The sequence below is a fragment of the Carcharhinus amblyrhynchos genome, chromosome 6, assembly GCF_965287045.1.
Source record: "Carcharhinus amblyrhynchos chromosome 6, sCarAmb.v2.hapA, whole genome shotgun sequence".
Classification (NCBI taxonomy): domain Eukaryota; kingdom Metazoa; phylum Chordata; class Chondrichthyes; order Carcharhiniformes; family Carcharhinidae; genus Carcharhinus; species Carcharhinus amblyrhynchos.
In genome coordinates, this window is record NC_137329.1 from 113,345,929 (window position 1) to 113,370,127 (window position 24,199).

The 24,199-nt window shown below is 42.9% G+C and overlaps 1 protein-coding gene across 5 annotated transcripts in view; it reads left to right on the plus strand.

The window, feature by feature from the left end:
* tmem117 (transmembrane protein 117) overlaps nt 1-24,199 on the plus strand; it is a 283,717-nt gene that overhangs the window by 13,065 nt on the left and 246,453 nt on the right. Inside the window, exons 1-2 of one of the 5 annotated variants that reach the window (XM_080191237.1) lie at nt 9,595-9,661; nt 11,259-11,567. In XM_080191237.1, coding sequence (XP_080047363.1) covers nt 9,649-9,661; nt 11,259-11,567 — 322 coding nt within the window. In that variant the 5' untranslated portion in view covers nt 9,595-9,648. Of the gene's footprint in view, nt 1-9,594; nt 9,662-9,897; nt 10,053-10,156; nt 10,176-10,823; nt 11,003-11,258; nt 11,568-24,199 lie in introns of those variants that run through there. The other 4 variants (XM_080191239.1, XM_080191240.1, XM_080191238.1 and 1 more) reach the window with 4 other exon arrangements.

The window sequence follows — 24,199 nt, forward strand, 5'->3', positions numbered from 1 at the left end:
CTTCCCCCTTTTTAGGCTTTTGGAGGAGATTTTAAAAGTGTGAAACCATGTGGGTGGCACAGTGGTTAGCACTGTTGCCTCACAGTGCCAGGGACTTGGGTTAGATTCTGGCCTTGGGTTACCATCTGTGTGGAATTTGCATGTTCTCCCCGTGACTCTGTGGGTTTCCTCTGGAAAAATACTCCCACACTCCAAAGATAAGTTTTAACTTTATTTATTTGTGTCATCAGTATGATTACATTAACCCTGCAATGAAGTTACTGTGAAAATCCCCTAGTCGCCACACTCCTGTGTCTGTTTGCCTACACCGAGGGAGAATTTAGTATGACCAATGCACCGAACCAGCATGTCTTTCGGAAACCCATGCATACGCAGGGACAACGTACAAACTCTGCACAGTGCCTCACGCCGGAAATCGAACCAGTGTAAGATGTATAAACTGGGGACTTTGACCAGGCTAAATTGCCCCTTCATGACCAAAGGTTAGGGGGATTAGCGGGATAAAATGTGTAGAAGAACGAGGATAGGGCAAAATAATCTTTTGGAGAGTCAGTATAGTCTTGATGGGCCGAATGGCCTCCTGCATTGGAGGGATTCTAAAATTGAAACTTTTTTTTCTCTTCCTTTCTGTTTCTTTTTTTCATCTGTCACTTAATCCAATATGTATCTCCTACTCTTAATTCCTCTTAATGTGTCCATTGAACACACCTCCTTTTAACACACCTTCCATTTCAATCCCCCTTGTTGTTTTCCAATCCTTAACTCTCATTAGTTTGAGGTGTCCCATTCACTGTGGTCCCAGATGTTCTGTCCCCTTTGCTGCTCAGTTGTCAGCTCCCAAGTACAATAATATTTTGGAGCCCAAATCTTTTGGAGCCGGAGCGTGTGTGGGCAAATCTAACCCTGTATATAAAAATGACACAAATATTACGAAGAAGTAAGCTGGGAAAAATATGTACTTATAATGATAATTTCGGGACTGGGCCAAGAATATATGGGCCAACAGTGAGGAGGTCACATGATCAGAAAATAAGTCATTAATGAGAAAAAAATGAATCTCAGCATCGCCAATGAGTTAACGTTTGAATGCTATTTATAGCACTGTTTGTATGACCATTAGACTAAATGACCTGAGGACTAGCCAAATCCTCTCACCAGCTGCAATGCTGCTCGCACTAGTGCAAGCAAAGATTATCCTGACCTAATATTACTATGCATTTCCTCTAGGATCTTCCCACCTCACTCACATGCCTATCTCAGTTCACCTGCCAACCTCATCCACCTATCCACCCGTCAACCTCACCTGCCTAAAGTCTATTTATTAGTCACAAGTAAGGCTTACATTATTAACACTGCAATGAAGTTACTGTGAAATTCCCCTAGTCACCACACTCCGGTACCCACTCGGGTCAATGCACCTAACCAGCACGTCTTTCAGACTGTGGGAGGAAACTGGAGCACCCAGAGGAAACCCCTGCAGACACGGGGGCAAACTCACACAGTGACCCAAGCTGGGGAATCGAATCCAGCTCCCAGGCTCTGTGAAGCAGCACTGCTAACCACTGTATTACCTGCCCATCTCTCCTGCTCTCCTCATTTCACCAGGTCAGGGTGATTGTTGGGTCAGGTCATGGATTAGTTGGATTGTCGAAGGGAGTTAGTCGGGATCCGGTTGGTGGGGGCAGGCAGGGAGGTGGTTGGGTCCGGTCAAGGGTGGAGGGTAGTTGGAGGCGGGGAATGGAAATTGAGGCAGGTCTGGTGTATGACAACATCTATTTGCCGGCATTGGGACAAGGCCTTAAAACAAGGGCGAGAAAGACATAACACACTGATTATACAGCAGAAACAGTCGATTCTGGCAAATAGCTGGTCTGGGGTTCAGTTGTTCATGTGGGCTACTGCCCTCTGAGCTTTGACTTCATGAACCATAGGCTGAAATCAGTATGGATCCAACCTTCAGACTCTTCTTTACTGACTTCACCTGAGGTCTAAATTACAGTGTGGAAAGAGGTTCTGTTGCTTAATGTCCAAAGGGATGTTTATCCCAGGCAGAGCATAATATCTGGATTGAGTTTGGTGACGTATGGCGGTGTTATATAGCATTACAATTCTAGTCACGCTGAACAACCACATTGCTGAGGATCTGGAGTCACAGGTAGGCCAGACCAGGCAGATTTCCTTCCCTAAGGGACATTAGTGAACCAGATGGGTTTATCTGACAATTGACAATGGTTTCATGGTTATCAGTAGATTCTTAATTCCAGATATTTCAGTATTGAAGATTAAAAACACCAAATCCCTCAATGGTTTAATCCAGTTCTGGGCTGTTGCAAATAAATAAACCATACCTCCCACCCTCTGAAATGGGATATTACACAAGTAATTTTTTCATAATCATTCATGCGATATGGGCGTTGCTGGCTAGCCAGCATTTAGTGCCCATCCCTAGTTGCCCGTGGGCTGATGAGAGTCAACCACAGTGCTGAGGAGTCACATGTAGGCCAGACCAGGTAAGGACGGCAGATTTCCTTCCCTAAAGGGACATTAATGAATCAGATGGGTTTTTCACGACGATCAGCAATGGTTTCGTGGTCATCAGTAGACTCTCCATTCCAGATATTTTTTATGCAAGTCAAATTCCACCAGCTGCTGTGGCAGGATTCGAACCCAGGTCCCCAGAACGTTAGCTGAGTTTCCGAATTAATAGTCTAGCGATAAGATCGCTGGCTCATCAAATTCCCTTAATTATTATGTGTCAAATTGCTGTGATAAAAATCTAGAGAATAGGAAGTAAAAATGAAAATCAAAAGTGTGTGAAATTGGAAGAAGGTTAATATTGACAGGGTGAGTACTGTTAACTGTTCACTAATTGATAGTTAACTTACAATGTTGGGACAGTCAGGGCAATGATCGAAAAATGATATATTGACTTTTGTCCCTTCAAGGAAAGACAGAGTTGAAAATATTATTGATTTGGAAAATAACAACTGGGGACATGGTTACGCCAGTTCATTGATTTGCCTGCATTAGATTGAAGGAGGAAGTAGAGAGAGGTAAATATGGAAGAGCAGGAAGGAAAAATGTGCAATGTTTTAAATGAGGGGGACTCGCTGATTATTTTTGAAGTGAGGGTAACCAGGATGGGTGTAGTGGAATTATTTATTTAAATAATGCTGAGAGTGTGAAAACTTCAGAGGGTGGGAGGTGTGGTTTATTTATTTGCCAACAGGTTTTTTGGTCGTAAACGCCACTAGCTTTCGGAGCGCCGCTCCTTCATCAGGTGAGTGGGGAGTTCTGATCACAAACAGGGCATATAAAGGCACACTCAGTTTACAGAATACTGATTAGAATGCGAGTCTTTACAGCTAATCAGTTAATCAAGTCTTAAAGATGCAGGCAATGTGAGTGGAGATAGCATTAAGCATAGGCTAAAGAGATGTGTATTGTCTCCAGGCAGGACAGTAAATGAGATGTTGCAAGCCCAGGCAAGTCATGGGGATACGACATACAACAGTGCAGAGTCACTGAGCAGAAACTGATAACCAAGTTCCGCATGCCTGAGGATGGCCTCAGCCGGTATGTTGGGCTCATGTCACACTATCTGTAACCCCCCATGACTTGCCTGGGCTTGCAACATCTCACTTACTGTGCTGTCTGGAGACAATACACATCTCTTTAGCCTACGTTTAATACTATCTCCACTCAAATTGTCTACATCTTTAAGACTTGATTAACTGTAAAGACTCACATTCTAATCAGTATTCTGTAAACTGAGTGTGCCTTTATATGCCCTGTCTGTGATCAGAACTCCCCACTCACCTGATGAAGGAGCAGCACTCCGAAAGCTAGTGGCGTTTACTACCAAATAAACCTGTTGGACTTTAACCTGGTGTTGTGAGACTTCTTATTGTGTTTACCACAGTCCAGCGCCGGCATCTCCACATCATTATTTATTTGCAGCAGCCCAGAGTAGAATTAACCTGTTAAGGGATTCCTTGCTTTTATTTTTGATACTGCCTTCAGTATTGTTCATTGTGAGTTGGAATAAAACTTAAGAGATGAAGAATCTGGCTTCAGACATCTTGAAGTAGGCTTCCTAGTCTAGAGTATGTTAACAGTAAGTCTTTATTAACAGCTGCATGTAGGTATTTGCAGTAGAGGCTGTAGGTATACAGCTGACTCCAGTCTAGGGGAGAAAGATTCCCAAGATTGCACAGAGTATTGGATCAGGCGAGAAAAGCTGAGCGAAACTCATCGGCCCGACAAACTGTGGGACAGCACAACAACACAGCATTTAGCACTGCTGCCCCACAGCGCTGGGGACCCGGGTTCGATTCCTGGCTTGGGTTACTGTGAGTGCAGAGTCTGCACATTCTGCCTGTGTCTGTGTGGGTTTCCTCTGGGTGCTCTGGTTTCCTACAGTCTGAAAGATGTGCTGGTTAGGTGGATTGGCTATGCTAAATTCTCCCTCAGTACCCCCGAACAGGCACAATAGTGTGGCAACTAGGGGATTTTCACAGTGACTTTTTTGTAGCGTTAATATAAACCTACTTGTGACACTAATGAATAAACTTTAACTCTATCTCCGAGGCTATGTATGTTTTTCTTTTGTCTCTTACTCATTTAAACCGACAGTAATCCAATTGGGGTTTGTTCTGTCTTTTCCTGAAAACTGCTAATTGTATAAATCTCTCCGTTCCACAATACAAAATGGTTCAGCATCAATTAAAGCATCCTAATAATACCATTGAACATAGTATTGTTGTGCTGCAAGGAAAAGAAGTCAATATTCAGCCTACTTAAACTTTAATCAGCCCTTAGTCCAACATAATAGAGATCACAAGTTCTGTGTTAGGTTTAATCACAGCTAACTCATGGAGGGCCGACCAAACTAGTCCTATCACTCACTTTTGCTTAGAACAATGGGAAATCAATGAATAATCAAGCATCAGGTTTTAAATCTCACATTTTTTTTAAAAAAAGAAAAATATATACAAATTTACCCAACCAGAGATTGTCAGGGGGGAAGAGTATGAAGGAAATGGTTTGAAATCTGGACTGTTCAATGGTTTCTGCCAGTGCTGGCCTGTGATTCGTGGCAAGTTGTATCAGATGAGGGGGTTGTTACCTACCTACTCCCCCCGCCCTCCATATAATTCTGTAGCAAGGGCTCACATTCACTTCAGAACAATGACAAGCTGATCTGAGGAAGGTGCTGGAACCCATAATCATCTGAGTTGTAAGTGATTGCTTCACTACGTATGAAAGTAAAGTTTATTTATTAATCACACACGAGGCTTTCATTAACATTGCAATGAACTTACTATGAAATTCCCCCTTGTTACCACATCCCAGTGCCTCTTTGGGGCAACACACCTAACCAGCACGTCTTTCAGAATGTGGGGGCAAACTGGAGCACCCGGAGGAAACCCATGCAGATACAGGGAGAAAATGCAAATTCCACACAGACACTGACCCAAGCTGGGAATCAAACCTGGGTCCCTGGCGCTGTGAAGCAGTAGTGCTAACCACTGTGCCGCTCCATGTTATTAGGCTGTTACTGATACTGTTCCAGTCCTGTCTCCCTCCATCCACCCTAAATTTACTGGAGTTCTATGAGGATGTGTCTAGGGCAGTGGATAGAGGAGAGCCGGTGGATGTGGTCTTTCTGGATTTTCAGAAGGCGTTTGACAAGGTACCTCACAAGAGGTTATTGCAGAAGGTCAGGGGACATGGTGTTGGGGGTAGGGTGTTAGCGTGGATAGAGGATTGGTTGTCAAATAGGAGGCAGAGAGTGGGGGTCAATGGGTACTATTCGAATTGGCGGATGGTGACTAGTGGAGTGCCCCAGGGGTCGGTGCTGGGGCCTCAGCTATTTACCATTTATATAGATGATCTGGAGGAGGGAACCGAGTGTATGGTGTCGAAATTTGCTGATGACACCAAGATTGGTGGAACGGCAAATTGTGCGGAGGGTGTGGAGAGTCTGCAGAAGGATCTAGATAGGCTGGGCGAATGGGCCAGGAAATGGCAAATGGAATTTAATGTTGGCAAGTGCGAGGTGGTCCACTTTGGTAGGAATAATGGTAGGAAGGACTATTAAGTGGCGAAAAACTGCAGCAGGCGACGGTGCAGAGGGACCTCGGGGTCCTTGTGCATGAGTCGCAAAAACCCAGCCTGCAGGTGCAGCAGGTGGTCAGGAAGGCGAATGGGATGCTGGCCTTCATCGCGAGGGGGATTGAATATAAAAGTAGGGAGGTCTTGCTGAGGCTGTATAGGGCATTGGTGAGGCCGCAGCTGGAGTACTGTGTGCAGTTTTGGGCGCCGTACTTACGCAAGGATATTTTGGCCTTGGAGGGAGTGCAGAGGAGGTTTACTAGACTGATGCTGGAGTTGAGGGGGTTGACCTATGAGGAGAGGCTGAATAAATTAGGCTTGTACTCGTTAGAGTTTAGAAGAATGAGGGGAGATCTCATTGAGACGTATAAGATGATGAATGGGATGGATAGGATAGAGGTGGAGAGACTCTTCCTGCTCAAAGGATAGTAGGACTAGGGGGCACAGCCTCAAGATAAAGGGGGGGTGGTTTAGAATGGAGTTGAGGAGGAACTTCTTCACTCAAAGGGTGGTGAATCTCTGGAATTCTCTGCCTGTTGAAGTGGTGGAGGCTACCTCGCTAAATATTTTTAAGACGCGGGTTGATGGGTTTTTGATGAGAGGGGATTAAGGGTTATGGGGAGAGGGCGGGAATGTGGAACTGAGCCACGACAGATCAGCCATGATCTTATTGAATGGCGGGGCAGTCTCGAAGGGCTAGATGGCCTACTCCTGCTCCTATTTCTTATGTTCTCATGTACTCCCAAAAAAAAACTCCTCATAATATCCTGTGATATTTCTCAAACACAATTATCCTGAAGAGGCTAGAGATTGAAAACTAATTCATACAGCAGATGTTGAATTTACACTGATTAAATACATGAATAATAGCAAGCCGTCAAAGTCCAGTAAATCCTCAGTGCTTAATTGTGATGCATGTTAATGAAAAAACGCAGCAGATAGTTGTAGAGAAGTTTGGATATTAATTGAATTAGATCCCAAACCATTTCAGCATCTCAATCCATTGAAAATCCAAACCATCTGTGCAGAAGGTGATCATCTTAAGCTGTTGACACTTTTTAAGTGTGTCTATATATTGCATTAGTTTATGATATGGCAGTTTGGTGGAGCTTGTTCATGCCCACGTGTGCCATCAGCAGATGTTATTTGGACATCTGGTTGTGTGTCTGCACCTCTTAAAGCAGTGGTAGCAAAATCAATCACATGCTGTTTGCAAAGGTGAATCCAATTGGTGCATAATCTCAAATATTCTTTTGATTTATTACTGTCACATGTATTGGGATACAGTGAAAAGTATTGTTTCTTACATGATATACAGACAAAGAATACCGTTCACAGAGTACATGGGGGAGAAGGAAAGGATAGGGTTCAGAATGTAGTATTACAGTCATAGCTAGGGTGCAGAGACACATCAACTTAACGTAAGGTAGATCGGAATTCCGATGGCAGCAGGGAAGAAGTTGTTCTTGAGTCAGTTGATGTATGATCTTAGGCCTTTGTATCTTTTTCCCTATGGAAGAAAAGAAAGAGTATGTCTGAGGTGCGTGGGATCCTTAATTATGCTGGCTGCTTTTCTGAGGCAGCGAGAAGTGTAAACGGAGTCAATGGATGGGAGGCTGGGTCCAGTACAGCTATATTGGAATAACCTTCTCAATTTTTTTCTGTCACTAAACTTTCCTTTGTGTTACAGCTGGAACATTCTACAATGTAATTTCAAAGTCACACTTTGAGATTTCAGAGTGATTTTAGAATCAAATGCCCTGGTGTTGCTGCCTCTGTTCATTTACTGAGTTGTTGCTGAGTCAGATGAGCAAGTGGTTTTTCTGTCGCTTGGTCAAGTGATGGGGAAAGAAAGAACTTCCACTTATAGAATTAGTACTGCCTTCCCACATCGCTCCGAGTCTCAAAACATTCAGAAACAACAGGCTATTGTGTAAATTTGCACTCCATGCATCCGGCACAAGAAATGTCTCCCAAAACAGCAACAGTAAGAACGTTTAGTTAATGTTCAATCAAACGTGAGCCATGTTATTTAGTTCAATCCTTACCATCTCCTTTATTCGCCACTTGCTGCTATGTCAAGTTTAACTGCTTGCTATCATTCTTGCTTCGCTCGATTCCACTCCTGCTGTCACCTGTAGTGGTTTTACCACTTCTCTTTCCCAGCCCAAGCCTCACGAGCATGTTATAGGTTTTTTTTTGTCCAAAAGGACATATTTGGACTTGGTTATAATATCCCTGTAGTAGCAATTAGTTTGCTAACTTGGGATCTTCACAGGAGAAGGTAAAATAAAGAATCTGTACCATGCAGAAGGAGGCCACTTGGCCCATCAAACTAATAACAATCCCACCCAGGCCCTGTCCCCACAATCCCATGTATTTACTCTGCTAATACCCCGACACTAAGGGGCAATTTTGCATAGTAAATGAACCTAACCCGCACATCTATGGGTTATGGGAGGAAACTGGAGCACCTAGAGGAAACCCATGCAGACATGAGAAAAACATGCAAACTCCACACAGACAATCCCACCCAAGCCCTATTCCCATGACCCCATGTATTAGCTCTACTAATTCCCTGGCACTAAGGGGTAATTTAGCATAGCCAATCAACCTAACCACTTCTTTGGGCTATGGAAGGAAGCCTGAGCACCTGGAGGAAACCCATGCAGATACAGGGAGGAATGGCAAACTCTACACAGACAATCACCCGAGGCCAGAATTGATCCAAGGCAGCAGTGCCTACCACTGTGCCACCCTGGCAATGATCCAGTAATTGTATTAACTGATGCTGGGCATTATTGCAAACTTGTTTCAGCATTGTATGTTATTTTCATGTGAAGTTCAGAATTAATTGAACGATAGGTTTACTGTGTTTAGCCATTATTCTTTACGTGAGGGAATAAGAATTAATTCATAATTTAGTAGCACTCTGTAATTTGTAGGGTCCAGAATCCACAAGGCTGTGCATTTACTAATTGAATCATTGGGGTAACCCAGTCACGGGGAAATTTCTAACATTTTTCCTTCATCATTGAAAGTCTGGGGTCTCCACATATAGCGATTACATGTTCTCATGTGACACCAATACACTTTATTTAAAATAGTCTCATAAGTCACTTGAGGACAGTGTATGGGACTGAGTGTAAACTTGTGCATCTGGTATAAATATAACCTCGTAGATGAAAGTGCAGCCAATGTAAGATGATAAATTGATGGAAGACTAATTGCACTGTGTCAGGCTGGAATTGTGGGCAGCCACACAGTTTCTTTGAATCAGAAATAGAATAGATCTCTGAAAAAATGTTGTTTTTGAAACACTGGATCTATTTGGTAACACGAGAGCTTTAAGTAAGTAAATTTTACATAAATTTAATCTGTTGTATTTTGAGTTCAGCGGAAGTGTAGGAGAGTGTCTATATTTACACCATAGACAGATGTATCTGATAACCACCCCCCTTATTTATTTGTGAAGCTGTGCGCGGTGGGGTTGAGAGTTAGCAGCTCAGTCCTGAATAAGTCGAGATCAGAATGCCTTCTACTGGTAACAACGATTTCACTTTACTTTCCAGGAGAAAGTTGCTTCCTGTTTTCACTTTGAAACTGTTTTTTTTAAAAGCTTGCATTCCACTTGTGGGTTTGACGCACTTGTTGCACGTCGCTTCGCCTTGGTAGTAGTTATGAGCCTGGGGAAACTGGCTCAGCTGCTTTCTGAGCTGAGACTCCATCCCACTCCTGCTGATGAGGCAGTGGCTGGCGTTCTTTGCAATAAAGAGGAAACAGCCCTGAACTCCTGCCTCAGATCACATGTCGCCTTTTATTTGCATTTTCAGAACATAATTTTAATTTGAGTGTAGAACAGCGTGAGGAGAGCAGCAGCCCAGACAGTCACCCCTGGAAATGGGCTGTAACTTGAGAAAAGAGTAGGCAGCGAGGTTAGTATTAAACCTGTCCTATCTCCTATGTCATGGTAGGTGGGTGAATTTAAAGGCAGAATTACCATTCATTGTAAATGCTGAGGCAGAGATGGCTTTTGGCTGTGTGGACTGTTTTACATGGTGAATACTGTTTTGAATGAGTGGCAAATTTCTGATATTTTTATTAAAAGAATGCAATGTTGTGCTGGTGTGGATTGTTTGATGGTGAATGCTATTTAAATAGGTGGTTAGCACTGCACCTTACAGTGCCGGGTTTGATTCTTGGCTTGGGTCTTTTGTGTGGAGATTGCATGTTCTCCCCGTGTCTGCGTGGGTTTCCTCAGTGCTCCAGTTTCCACCCACATTCCAAAGATGTGTGGGTTAGGTGGATTGGCTGTGCTAAATTGCTCCTTTATGTCGGGGGGATTGGGAAGATAAATATATGGGGTTACGGGAATAGGGCTTGGATGGGATTGTGGTCGGTGCAGATTTGACGGGCCAAATGGCCTCCTTCTGCGCTGTAGATTCTATAAGATGGCAAATTTCTGCTTTCCTTTCTTTAAAGAATGCATTGTGCTGGCTGTTACTTAAACTATATGGAATGTAATAGTTTGCCAAACATTTCAGTGAGATGAAAGTAACTGGAATTTCCCACACAAGGGAGGTTTCCTGCAGGAAGGCACAGCATTGGTTACTCTTCCAGCCAATAAAAGTTAACCTTTCGGTCTCTTAATAGTTTTGGACGAGGGACTTTTAATGCTCTCTCTGTCTCTCCAGTCATCTTTTGCATCTTAATTATCTTAGGACACACATTCTATTGAAAGCTATTTCAGTCACCACTGAGGAAATTGCTAAACCAGGGAGAAACCTATCTGGATCTAGAATCTCCCTCAGCCGGGCTTCTAGAGAATGTTCGTTATGAAATGTAACTTTGTGTGGTGATGCAGATGTACTGAGTGGCACAGCAGGTAAATATCTCATTGTGTTTTACATGATGTGGAGATGCCGGCGTTGGACTGGGATGGGCATGGTAAGAAGTCTCACAACCCCAGGTTTATGTGGTATCGTGAGCTTTTGGAGCACTGTTCCATACGTCCACCTGATGGAGGAGCAGTCCTGCGAAAGCTCGTGATACCAAATAAACCTGTTGAGACTTCTCACTGTTTTACATGGACAACTTGCTGAATGGCTAATTTGTGTCTGTTTCTCTCTCTCTGTGCACAGATTGCAGGTTGAAGGGGCGGCCCATGTGTATGAAGATGGTGAAAGCATTTCGTTATTATTTCCAGCACCCGTGGAGCCGGCTGGTTGTGGCCTACTTGGTGACTTTCTTCAACTTTCTTATTTTCGCTGAGGATCCCATCTCCCACAGCCAGACTCCCGCCAATGTCGTTGTGGTTGGGAACTGCTTCTCTTTCATCGCGAATAAGTACCCTGGAGGAGGCTGGAGCTTCCTGAAAGTGCTACTGTGGCTGCTGGCTATTATTACTGGCCTTGTTGCAGGAAAATTCCTCTTCCATCAGCGGATGTTTGGTAAGTCACAACTGAATCACCCAGTCATTAAGGAAGCTATCTCATTTTCTGTTCCTAGGCTTTATTCATTAAAACCGATGAGTATTCTTTGCACTAATGTTCAAGAGCATCATTCTAATTGTGGCACTTAACTTGACCTCGGTTCGTTCCTTGGGTGTTTGGTTTATGGGATGGATTTAAAGTCCAAAAGATGTGCAGGTTATGCGGATTGGCCATGCTAAATTGCCACTTAGTGTCAGGGGAACTAGCTAGGTTAAATATGTGGGGCTATGGCTTAGGGCCTGGGTGGGATTGTGATTGATGCAGACTCGATGGGCCAAATGGCCTCCTTCTGCACTGTAGGAAATCTATGAAAGTGCATTTTTATTAGTCAATCACTCAATGACCAATTTACATGCTGCATTCTCTATTCAACCTCCTCGATTGTTGGGGCAGATGTTGTACCTGCACACGCACCCCATGGACAGAAATCTTTCAGCCCATTGTGTCCATGCTGGCCATCAAGCACTTATCTATTTTAATCCCATTTTCCAGTGCATGGTGTGTAGTCTTGTTTGCCGTGGCATTGCAAATGCTCATCTAAATACCTGTTAAATATCGTGCTCATTTTCATCTCCTTTCACCAGTCTGTAGTTCATGTCCAGCTAGCTGATAACTATATCAAAGTATAATGAAAGCTGACAGCAGAACCGGACTGGTTTCTTTTTACAAAGCTTATTTCCCCCTTTGTTTTCAGTTTGAAAGAAGATTTAAAAAGTTTATTTCAGGCCTGTTTAAGAGCCTTGTTCAAACAGAATTAAATTCTAGAATTCTGACTTGTTCAAAAAAAAATCTGTGAATACAGAAAGACAAAACCCAGACCGGTATGAAAATGTTACTTGGACGCGGTATATCAGTTTCTATGTAAATGTTTATATTTTAATTAAACTTTTTGCCAGACTTGCTTCATTGCTGTATAAGGAAGCACTGATCTCCTTTTACCCGAATCACATAACATTGGTTTAATTTATTGGAGTGAATTCTCCACTCATGCTGACACTTTTATCGTTTAAAAGACAGTCTGGAAAAAGTTGGAAGGCTACTTCACTGCTATATATAAAATATCCAGGAAGTTCAACAGTTTATTACGATAACTCCAAAAATAAAGTCCACCTTGTTCTAAAGTTTTCTGTTTATTCCATCACATTTCCGAGTAGGCCAGTGCATGTGTATGTTAGTTCAATGTCAACAAATGATGTGTGGACTTATTATCTGGTGGCTATTGCAGGAAAATAACAGCAAGTGCTGCTATTTGCATTGCCGCTTTTCATAACTTGGTATATGTACAGCAGGAAGAGTACTTGCCGTGATCCAAATGCATGGGTAAGATTCTCTGTCCTCCCAGTGGTGGGAGGTGTTGAGTTGTTTGCTAATGATGGGATTCTCCAGTCCTGCCACTGTCAATAGGAATTCTTATTGCTATCATCCCCCGCTGGCAGGAAACTCATTGGCGAGGGGGGTGCTGCCAGTGGGACTGGAGAATCTTGCCTGTGTGAACGGCTGGAGAATTCTGGCCCTTATCTGTGTACAGGGAAATGTTTCAAGAAAGGAATGAAAAGTGTCCTACGGCTGTGAAACGTTTATTTAAATTCAATCATTGGGTGGAAAAATAATGACAGGATTGTAAATTGTCAGCTGAATAATATGGAAGGGATGATATGGAAGCAATACGGAGGTTGTATCTGAGTGCTGCTTGTGGCGCTACCAACATCTGTCCTTTTAGAAAACTGTTATGCGGAGATGATAAACTGTTCTGCCTCTTGAGATCTATGCATGTTAAAGGGCTTTGATTACTTCTGAAAACGTGGGCTGGGCTTTGGGATGGAAGGAAACATCAGCCCGCCCTTTAAAATCTGCCCCAAGGTCAGCAATTCCCAGGTGTCATTTTCTTTGGAAACAGTCAAGTTCCAGCACTAACATCAGGAAACACTTCACACAGTTTATGCTGATGCCACTTGTCCTGCTGGCATTGTTCAACTAATCATTTTGAAGTTCTCCTTTCATTTTACTCCTTTCAAGACCTGAATAATAGAATCCCTACAGTGCAGAAGAAGCCATTCAGTCTATTGAGTCTGCACTGGCCACACTTGGAATACTGTGCAGATCTAGTCACCCTATTGTAGAAAGGATGTTATTAAACTAGGGAGAGTGCAGAAAAGATTTACTAGGATGCTGCTGGGACTTGAGTTACATGGAGAGACTGGATAGACTGGGACTTTTTTTCTCTGGAGCATAGGACGCTGACAGGTAACCTTAGAGGTCTATAAAATAAGGAGGGGCATAGATAAAGTAGATAGTCAATATCTTTTCCCAAAGGTAGGGAAGTCTAAAACTAGAGGGCATAAGTTTAAGGGGAGAGATACAAAAGCGTCCAATGTTTTCAGAGGGTGGTGAGTGCCTGGAACGAGCTGCCAGAGGTAGTAACAGCAGAAAGTACAATTTTTGTCTTTTAAAAAGCATTTAGACAGTTACATGGATAAGATGGGTACAGAGGGATATGGGCCAAATGCAGGCAATTGGGATTAGCTTAGGTGTTTTTAAAAAAACAGAGTGGCACGGACAAATAGGGCTGAAAGGCCTGTTTCCATGCTGTAAATCTCTGACTCTATATAACTCAATTGCACCCAGGCCTTCTCCCCATACATCTACCCTAGCTAGTTCCTCCCTGATACTAGGGCAATTTAGCATGGCCAATCCACCTAACACATATATCTCTGAACTATGGGGGGAAACTGGAGCACTTGGGGAAAACCCATGCAGACATGGGAAGAATGTGCATGGTCCACAAAGGCAATAACTCGAGTCAGGAATCAAACCCAGGTCCCTGGCACCATGAGGCTGCAGTGCTAACCTCTGTGCTGAGCTCAAGTTTTCCTGACTTTTCCTCAGAAGATAGAGACCACTCTTGTGGTTTGTCTCTAGTAATAATCTGATGTTTTGTCTCTGAGTATTGTAGAATTTAGATTTTTATTTCCTTGTGCCTAGCTGGCTAGAATTGAACACAATATCTAAGGTGGGTCTGACTACCTTGTGATGGCCTCCTACTTGTGTGCAATGGATTTGATTATTTAGAGCACCATTCCATTTCTTTCATTATTTCATGTTCTGCAATGTCTGGGTAGGCAAAATATGAGGATGATGTTCATTCCTGGCTAGCTTTTAGCTTCTCTTCAGCTAGTTTGAGCCCATAAACTAACCACGGACAGAATTTTTTTGCGTGACTGGATTTTCTGCCCCGCTACCCAAAGAGGTGGTGGGGAGCGTGCTCCAGTTGAATGCAATGGCCCCCAACTATTTAACATTCCAAGGAGTAGTTACTGACTGGAGACAGGACTGCTGAGTATCCCCCACTTTTATTTCAGATTTCTGTCATCTACGTAATTTTGCTTTTGTCCGAACTATTTCTAAAGTTGCACTGAGGGTGTGTTTACCATCTCCCTCGGAAATAGGAACTATGTTGACGTGATTTTAATCCAGTTGGCTATCTTGTCATGATTGCCTGCACTTTGTAACTTTTGGTCTAAATCTCATTTAGCACTGGCATATAATACTTGGCCCTGGAGGTTTACATATAATATAGTCTTGAGTTTAGAATGCACCCACAGAACTATAGGCTTAGATTTTGTGTTTGCCATTTATATCCACGGTGAATACAATGTGGGTGCAAAAGAAATGAGTATCGCTGGTGAGACCCCATTGCATGATTGTTTCCCCCCCACTCCCAACCATTGATGTAATGAGGCTCCTGCCCAGGAAGGTCAGGAACCTCATTTAAATGGATTAACATGTAATTATAGCGCTTTCTTGCAACATCGCTTCCCCCTTCCCCAAATTAGGGTCTCCCTCATTGCCAATGTGATACCGTGTTGGCAAGGTTTACAACGGGTATATAAAATGGGGATCAAGCTAAGGGAACCTGCCAGTGTTGTATGGGTAAGTAAAGCCCCCAGGTGAGTGGGGCATGCCCTGGCAGTGTGTCCTGGCATTGCCCTGGAGGAGGAGATGCACACCTCCAAATCTATTACTGCCAAGTGCTGCATGATATGGCGAGGAAAGCTGGCTTATGTAGCCAGCATGCTGCAGGCCACTTTCACACCTGAGCCAGCACTTGGAAGGAAAAAGGGAAAGATTTGCCTGTAGAAAGACTTCACTGCTGAAAAAGGCCATCCAGCCCATCATAACTGTCAGTAAACTAGCCATTTGTTTTGACCCCACTTTCCACCACCTGAATCATAGAATCCCAACAGTGCAGAAGGAGACCATCTGGCCCCTCAAGTCTGCACCAATAACAATCCCCATAACCCCACATATTTACCCCACTAATCCCTCTAACCTATGCATCCTAGGACACTAAGGGGTAACTTAGCATGGCCAATCAATGTAACGCGCACATCTTTGGACTGTGGCGAGGAAACTGGAGCACCCGGAGGAAACCCACACAGACATAGGGCGAATGTGCAGACTCTGCACAGACAGACTCAAGCCAGGAATTGAATCCAGGTCCCTGGAGCTGTGAGGCAGCAGTGCTAACCACTGTGGTCCTTGGCTTCCATTTTAACGTGTATCATTAACTCCTAACGCATTTTGATGTAGCTTCATTTTACTGATTTTTACATTAGTATAATAATCCAGAATTGGAAAACTCACCAAAATGTCCTTTTTATCACTTTGCCCCATACATATGAATGTACATGATAGAAAGGGACAATTGTGGTTTATCTGGTCTAGCACACACTGCTGTCACTCTCAAAAGCCTTGTAGATGAAGTAAATTGTTTTAATTTTGAACCTTGTGACACATTGTGCAGATGGAACACGATGCAATGTGCTGAGGACAAATAATGCAGATAAATGCAAATACGTTCCATGAAATTATTCATTATAACGAGTACATTGAGACGGAATGTCGCACCAATGACATTGCTCATAATAAATTCTCTCAAGCGTGCAAGACCAGAAATCGCACCAATCATTTGACAAGGTTGAAAGAATCTTGGCAAATAGTTACCTTGAAAGTTCACTTCCAAAAGAACACACATTTGTATGACTCTGGCTTTTATTTAAGACAAGTATACAGTGACCATAACAAGTAGCTTGAACCACCCTGATTTTTGTTCCTTGTTTCTGTTGGGTTGCTTTGAAGTAATAATGCTGGATTTTGTTGCTGGGTCCAGCATTTGAGAGGCAGTGGAATCACAGAATCCTGTGGTGCAGAAGGAGACCATTCAGCCCATTGGGTTTTCACTGACCACAATCCTACTTATCCCCATAACCCCATGCATTTACTGTATCTAGTCCTGCTGACACTAGGGGCAATTTAGTTTGATGATAGCAAGGAATCTTGGGGGGGGTAGGGATTTGAGAATGGTGAGTGCTGATCACTTGCCATCACGAGAGTCGTTGTGTAACATGCAACTGCTAACTCTTGACCTCCCAGTGCCATTTCATCTTCACTTGAGTGAAGATTGGTAGTGGGTGGGATTTCGCTGTACCTGCCAGAATAGCTTAGGAGTGCTTTGCTTTAAGGACGGATGGTGTATTGGCCAGAAGCAATATTGCAATTCTTTGCCTGGGACTAAGTCCAGGGCCTATTTCAAAGGTAAGACCAAGAAATGAGGGTATGCCTTGGGATATCGGGAAGTGGGGGGGGGGGGGGGGCGCGGGCGGGTGATCATGGTATTGGGTGTAGGCCGGAGGGAAGGGAGTCCTGGAGCTCCAATGTCCTGGGGGGGGAGGTGGGGGAAGAGCACCCCAACTTTGAAGGGCCTTCCCATCCTAGCTTGGTCAAGTTTTATTGTGATATTTCCCAGCTTATCCTCAATTTTTAGGCTGGCAGGAGTGGGTGTGGGTAAGTTTGAGGGATAAGGCCTCTAAGCGGCCACTTAAAGGGTGAGATTCCCACCTGAGGCCCTTCCTGCCTAAGCGTGAAATTGCATCTGGGTTTGGGTAGGTGGATTCCCAGGGGGAGTCCTGTCTATTCAATTTTGCAGCCCCGCCTCAGAATCCATCCATGGGGGAGTGTAAAAAATCTGGCCAAGGGGAAGCCCTTTTTGACAATTCCTCTGGACTTCTGTCCAATGTCTGGACCTGTGATTTTCCCTACAAGTTGTTATTGGCCTGACTTGCACAGCAGCCACTTGGCAACCAATGGGCTGTGCACAAGGTGCTTCTGGACACGGTTCATTCATACCTGGGTTACACCTGTCAAGGTGAATATTGCACAAAGGGATGATCTTTGTGATTCAACAGTATGACGTCCATAATCTTTTGTGGCAAGTCTTGGATGTTCGTTCCTAGTCAAGTCACAAATTGGACAACCATAAGGACGTAAGTGTTTTTTTTTCAATCTTGATACAGAATGCCATTTACGTTTAATCACTTAAACTGCAACTCTGTATAGCAACAAAGGAAAAACTGTCTGTGTTGTGTTGAAAAGGAAACTTACTTTGACATTGGAGAACGATTAACAGTGAAACCTCAAAGTAGTAATCATCACCCTCTTCTCCTGATTTAATTGCTTTCTTCCTCCACCCTATTAATCAGCAATGTAGGAGTTTAGTGGTTTGAAGCCAGTGCATCAGGATTTCAATATACTCCACTGGTGCATAATGTGTTGTTACAAACCCCACTGATGTTGCATGTGAGGGTATTCCAAAACCCAGACACGTAACTTGGAACACCGGTTCTTAATGATATATACAGAATGTGAGGAATGATGTACTACTTATTGAGGGGAAAAAGTCCAGTCATAGTGTGAACAATTAATAAAGAATATTTATTAAAACAAAAACAAACCTGACAAGAAGGACTATAATACAATATGATGTACACTGACCAGACACACACCATTTTACGTGAAACTAACCTATGAACCCCCAATTACTTATTTCCGGAACATTTGAAAACTCCCCGCCCACTTTCCTATTTCCCAAACAACATCCAATATTAAGCAATTCGATGAGCTAAATCCAGCAAAATAATTACCACACATGAGTTAAAGTTTATTTATTTATTAGTTACAAGTGGGTTTACATTAACTCTGCAATAAAGTTACTGTGAAAATCTCCTAGTCGCCACACTCAGGTGCCTATTCAGGTACACTGAGGGAGAATTTAGCACGGCCAGTGCACCTAACCAGCATGTCTTTTGGACTGTGGGAGGAAACTGGAGCACCCGGAGGAAACCCATGCAGACATGGGAGAACGTGCAGACTCTGTATAGACAGTGATCTAGGCCGGGAATCGAACCCAAGCCCCTGTCGCTGTGAGGTAGCAGTGCTTGCTGCTGTGCTGCCCCCTACAGATCAAGGTGGCCATGTCTGGGGAAACAATCTTCCAGCTCAACAAAGGTGAAAAATGGCAACTTTTAGGCAGCTATCTCAACAATTGCAGTCCTGATGTTAGTTGCCTCCCCGCCCCAACCTTTCCTCTTTGGTTATTGTTCCACAGTTATTATTTCTTTTCCTTTTTAGATATCCATCCTGTGGGTTTGGCTTTTGGCAGATATGTAACCATTTCCTTATTGCTCCAATTTCATTGAATCACTACAGTTGTAGAAGGAGGCTATTTGCTCCATCAACTCTGCAGCAATTTGTTGACAGAGCATCTTACACACACCCTAACCCCACATATTCACCTGCTAATTCCCCAAATCCACACACCTTGGGACACTAAGGGACAATTTAGTATGGCCGGTCCATCAAACCTGCACATCTTTGGACCATAGGAGAAAATGGGAGACACAGGGAGAACATGCAAACTCCACTTTGAAGTTATTGCATCGTGAGCCCCATTGTATTTCTAGTCAAATATATAAACACTTGTTTTTCCACTAATAGGCTAATTCACATCTCATCATTTCTCCAGACATCTGCCCCTAATCAATTCCTCAGTTTATTTGCTGATACCTTTTGTTTTTTAATCTTAAATTTTCCTCCATTTTTAGACATGAATATTAAAGGTTATAAATGCGTCATCACTGGAAATAGTGACCACTAGTCCCTGGATAGGGTACTGTGTCCCTGTGGCAAACAAAGATACACTAAGAAGCCCTGGTTCACGAAACTTGTCCACAAATGAATGTTCTTCTATTAACTGTCCCATGGGTTCTGGCACTGGACCTCAGGCTCTCCTGTGGCAGTCAGTAAGTTGGTGGCGCTCTGAGTACAGTGGGATTGAACAGTGGACTGTCAAATCTTCTGTCCTCAAACAGGTAGAAGGAATGAACTCACTGGGGAAGTTTAATTTATGTAGAAATTGAACTGTCATTAGAGCGTGCACGTTTCAACTCTGCTAAATCTTCAACACACCCCCATAATGTGTGCAGCTTTATTATTAAAACTTGTTTGAAGAAAAACCCACCCTGGAGCCGGAATACCGGAGTAACAAGGCTGCTGCTAATGAGACTAATGAACAATGGCTGGAACTGGGCCATATGAATGTCTTGGTAGAATAGGATCTTTTAAATTGGAAAAGAGTAGCCAAAGCTAGTGGCTAGAGGCATTAGAATCTAGAGTCTGGGGAAATAATAATGGAAAACATGGAAATGGCAAAATTGTTGAGGAAGTATTTTATGTCTATTTTCATTGTGTGGGAAAATATTTGAAAATCGAGAGGTGAAAGTGAGGAATGAGCAATCGCTGGGGAAAGGATGCTGGAAAACCACTTGGCCTAAAGGCCAACAAATTCCCAGGTCCGGTTAGCCTGTATCCTAGGGTCTTAAAATAAGTGGCTCTAGAGATAGTAGAGGCATTGGTAATCTTCCAAAATTTCTTAGATTCTGCAAGGGTCCCCATGGATTGAAAAATAGCAAACAGAACACCTTTTTATTCAAGGATGTTGCTGTATTCAGCAAACTACCCACACAACACTGCCACAGCAGCCTCTACAAGATGTGCATCATCGACACAAATGTCATCATCTGACGTGAGAACACCATCCACCAGGTGCACAGTACATAGTCTTGTGATTCAGCCAACGTTGTCTACCTGATAACGCTGCAGGAAAGGATGTCCCAAGGCATGGTACATTGATGTGACCATGCAGACGCTACAACAATGGATGAATGAACACCGTTCAACAATCACCAGGCAGGAATGTTTGCTTCCTGTTGGGAAACACTTCAGCGGTCATGGGTATTCAGCCTCTGACCTTTGGATAAGCGTTCTCCAAGGTGGAATCGCAGAGCAGAGACTGATAGCCAAGTTCTGCACACATGAAGATGGCTTCAACCAGAATCTTGGGTTCATGTCACATTACCTGTAACCCCCATGACTTGCCTGGACTTACAAAGTCTCACTAAGTGTCCTGTCTGGAGACAATACATGGTTTCTTTAACTTGTGCTTAACCCTGTCTCCACTCACATTGTCTTCTCCTGTAAAGACTTGATTATCTGTTCAGACTTGCATTCCAACCATTATCTTGTAATTGAGTTTGTGTCTATATATGCCCTGTTTGTGAACATAACTCTTCACTCACTTGATGAAGGGGCAATGCTCCAAAAACCCGTGCTACCAAATAAACCTGTTGGACTTTAACCTGATGTTGTGAGACTTCTTATTATTCAAAGATGGAATGATAGAGAAAGAAACCAGCTGGCCTAACATCTGTCAGAAGGAAATTGCTAGAATCCTTTAAGGAAGTCCTAGCAAGATATTTAGAAAATCATATTGCAGTCAGGCAGAGTCAACATGGTTTCGTGAGAGAGCTATCATGTTTAACTAATTTATTGGACTTCTTTTGAGAAAGTAACAAGCAAGGTGGATAAAGGTGTAATGTGTTTGGATTTTCAAAAGACATTTGATGCACATCAAAGATTATGTTACAAAATAAGAGCTCATGGTGTTGGGGGTTACATGACCACGAATAGAGAGTAGGGATAAATGGGTATTTTACAGGTTGTCAAGCTGTAATTAGTGGTGTCACAGGGATCAGTGCTGGGGCCTCAGCTATTTACAGTATATATCAGTGACTTGGATGAAGGTTTTAGGGTGCCAGATCGGAACCCCCAAGGTATATAATGAAGTCAGGCTAGACACCAACAGCTTTTTCCACTTTGGCATAAATGTGAGGAAAGGATACATTCTAGGTTCCCTTAAAGGAGGAAACGTATAGTATCCACCCCATCAAATCTGCTCAGGATATAATTGTGATAGAAGCAGTTCAAAGAAGATTCACTCAACTCATTTCTGGGATGAAGGGTTTATCTTCTAAAGAAAGATAGGACAGGACATGTCGGGCCCACACCCATTGGAGTTTAGGAGATAAAAGTGATCTTATTGAAGCCTAAAAGACCCTGAGCAGATTTGATAGGATGGATACCATATGTTCCCTCTTGTGACGGAGCCTAGAATTGGGACACATGGTTTAAGAAAAAGCCTTAAGATAGGAATGAGGAGAATTATTTTTCTCTCAGATGGTCATTAGTCTTTGAAATTCTCTTCCCCAGAAAGAAGTCAAAGTGGGCCATTTGAATTAGGCAGAGTTGGAGAGATTTTTGATAGATAATGGGAATGGAATATTATGGAGGGAAGTGGCGTTGAAACCACAAGTAAAGCTGTCAAGATTTTACCGATGTGGAGAGCAGGCTTGAGAGGTTATAACTGCTGCTGCTAAATCACGCTCTCCACTTTCAGGTGGGGTAAATGAGTGTAGGTTTGTGTGCCTATAGGTTATGTTACTGGACTAGTAATTCAGAGAATTACTGGATTAATGATGTGGAGACATGACTTGAAATTTCACCCAGGCAACTGGGACATTGAAATTCAAGTAATTAAAAAAAAAAACTTAACGGTGACTATGAAATTACAGGATTGTTTTAAACTCTCTCCTGGTTCATTAATATCCTTTAGGAAGGCAACGTGCCTCCTTTACTCATTTTGACCTTCATTGTGACTAGAACCAGAACATTCATAACTGTAAAAAGATTCAGCACACCGCACTGTTATACAGTGGCACAATAGTTAGCACTGCTACTCACAATGATAGAGACGCGGATTCAATTCTGGCTTTGGGTTACTCTCTGAAGTTTGCACATTCTCCCCATGTCTGCGTGGGTTTCCTTCAGGTGCTCTGGTTTCCTCCCACAGTCCAAAGATGTGCCATGCTAAACTGACATCTACAAGCTGTCCCAAGATGTGTAGATTAGGGGAATTAGTGGGGGGCAAATACGTGGGATTGTTATCAGTGCAGGCTTGAAGGGCTAAATGGCCTCCTTCAATAGGATTCTATATCAAATTACTACCGAATTTTTCTAATCAGCATCTGTGGGTGCATCAAGAAGATAGTCCAGCACCGCTTTCTCAAGGACTTTGTGATGGCAATAAATGCTGGCCTTACCCGTTATGGCCACACCACCTGCATTAATATAACAAAATTGGCTAAGAAAACAAGGTCGCCCTAAACAAGACAACTCTTTCTATGGAAATATGTCCCCATGTTGAGCTAGTGAACATTGCCTATTGTGAAGAGATTGATAATGAATTATTCGGCTCAGAGTTTTGCAAAATCTTAGATCAATTCAATGAATATAAAATCTTGTGCTGTCAAGAACCTGCCTAGCTAAAAGCACAAATTTAAGTCATCAGTATCTGAGAGCCATCAATTTGTGTTCTGTGATTAATGCCTACTGCCATCTGCTGGAAACTTCAGCAACTAACACTAAGGAACCCTGACATCAATGTTTTGTGCGACCAGTGCATAAAATGCATATGTTGCAACTTGCCAAATATATGAATCAAAAAAATAACCTGAGTTATGCCCAGTGCATTTGAGTAAAATGTGATATAAATGCACTTAGAATTTTGGTTTGCAAAATATTCTGTTATTCATTTTAGTTTGAACTTCATCATTATTATCAAATTTTATTTATTTCAGTTCAAACTTCATTGCATCCTGTTCAAAAATGTTAAATGTCTGAAGTGGAGTGCATTAGTTATCATTTAAACCTCTGCCTGTAAGCTTAATCCTGACTCCAGTATCATTCATTACAAAACCGGTTTCTTCCTAATACTTATTCTCATGATAGACAGGCAGCCCTGAGCAGATCTGCCTGAGATATTTTACGGCAGTACTAAAGATTATTACTCTTCTATAGTTACTGACTGTTCTCCTGGCAACTGTTGGAGTAGTTAAACTAGACTGCTTACAATCTTTCAATCTTGAAATGAGCTTCTGACCACATGTCCATGTCATTCTGAAGATCGCCTATTTCCATCTCCGCAACGGCAGCTAACTCTACCCCCGTCTTGGCTCATTTGCTGCCAAAACCTTCACCCGTGCCTTTATTACCTGTAAACGCAACTTCTATTGCACTTTTGGGCAACCCTCCCACATTCTATATAAAAGCAAATTACTGTGGATGCTGGAATCTGAGACCAAAAAAAGAAAATGCTGGAAAATCTCGGCAGGTCTGGCAGCATCTGTAAGGAGAGAAAAGAGCTAACAAAACTTTGACAATGTGTAATCTGGACTTGCAACGTCAGTTCTTTTCTCTCTTTGCAGATACTGCCAGGCCTGCTAAGATTTTCCAGCATTTTCTCTTTTGGTTTTCTCCCCACGTTCTACGCTTTCAACTTGAAGTCATCGGAAACTCTG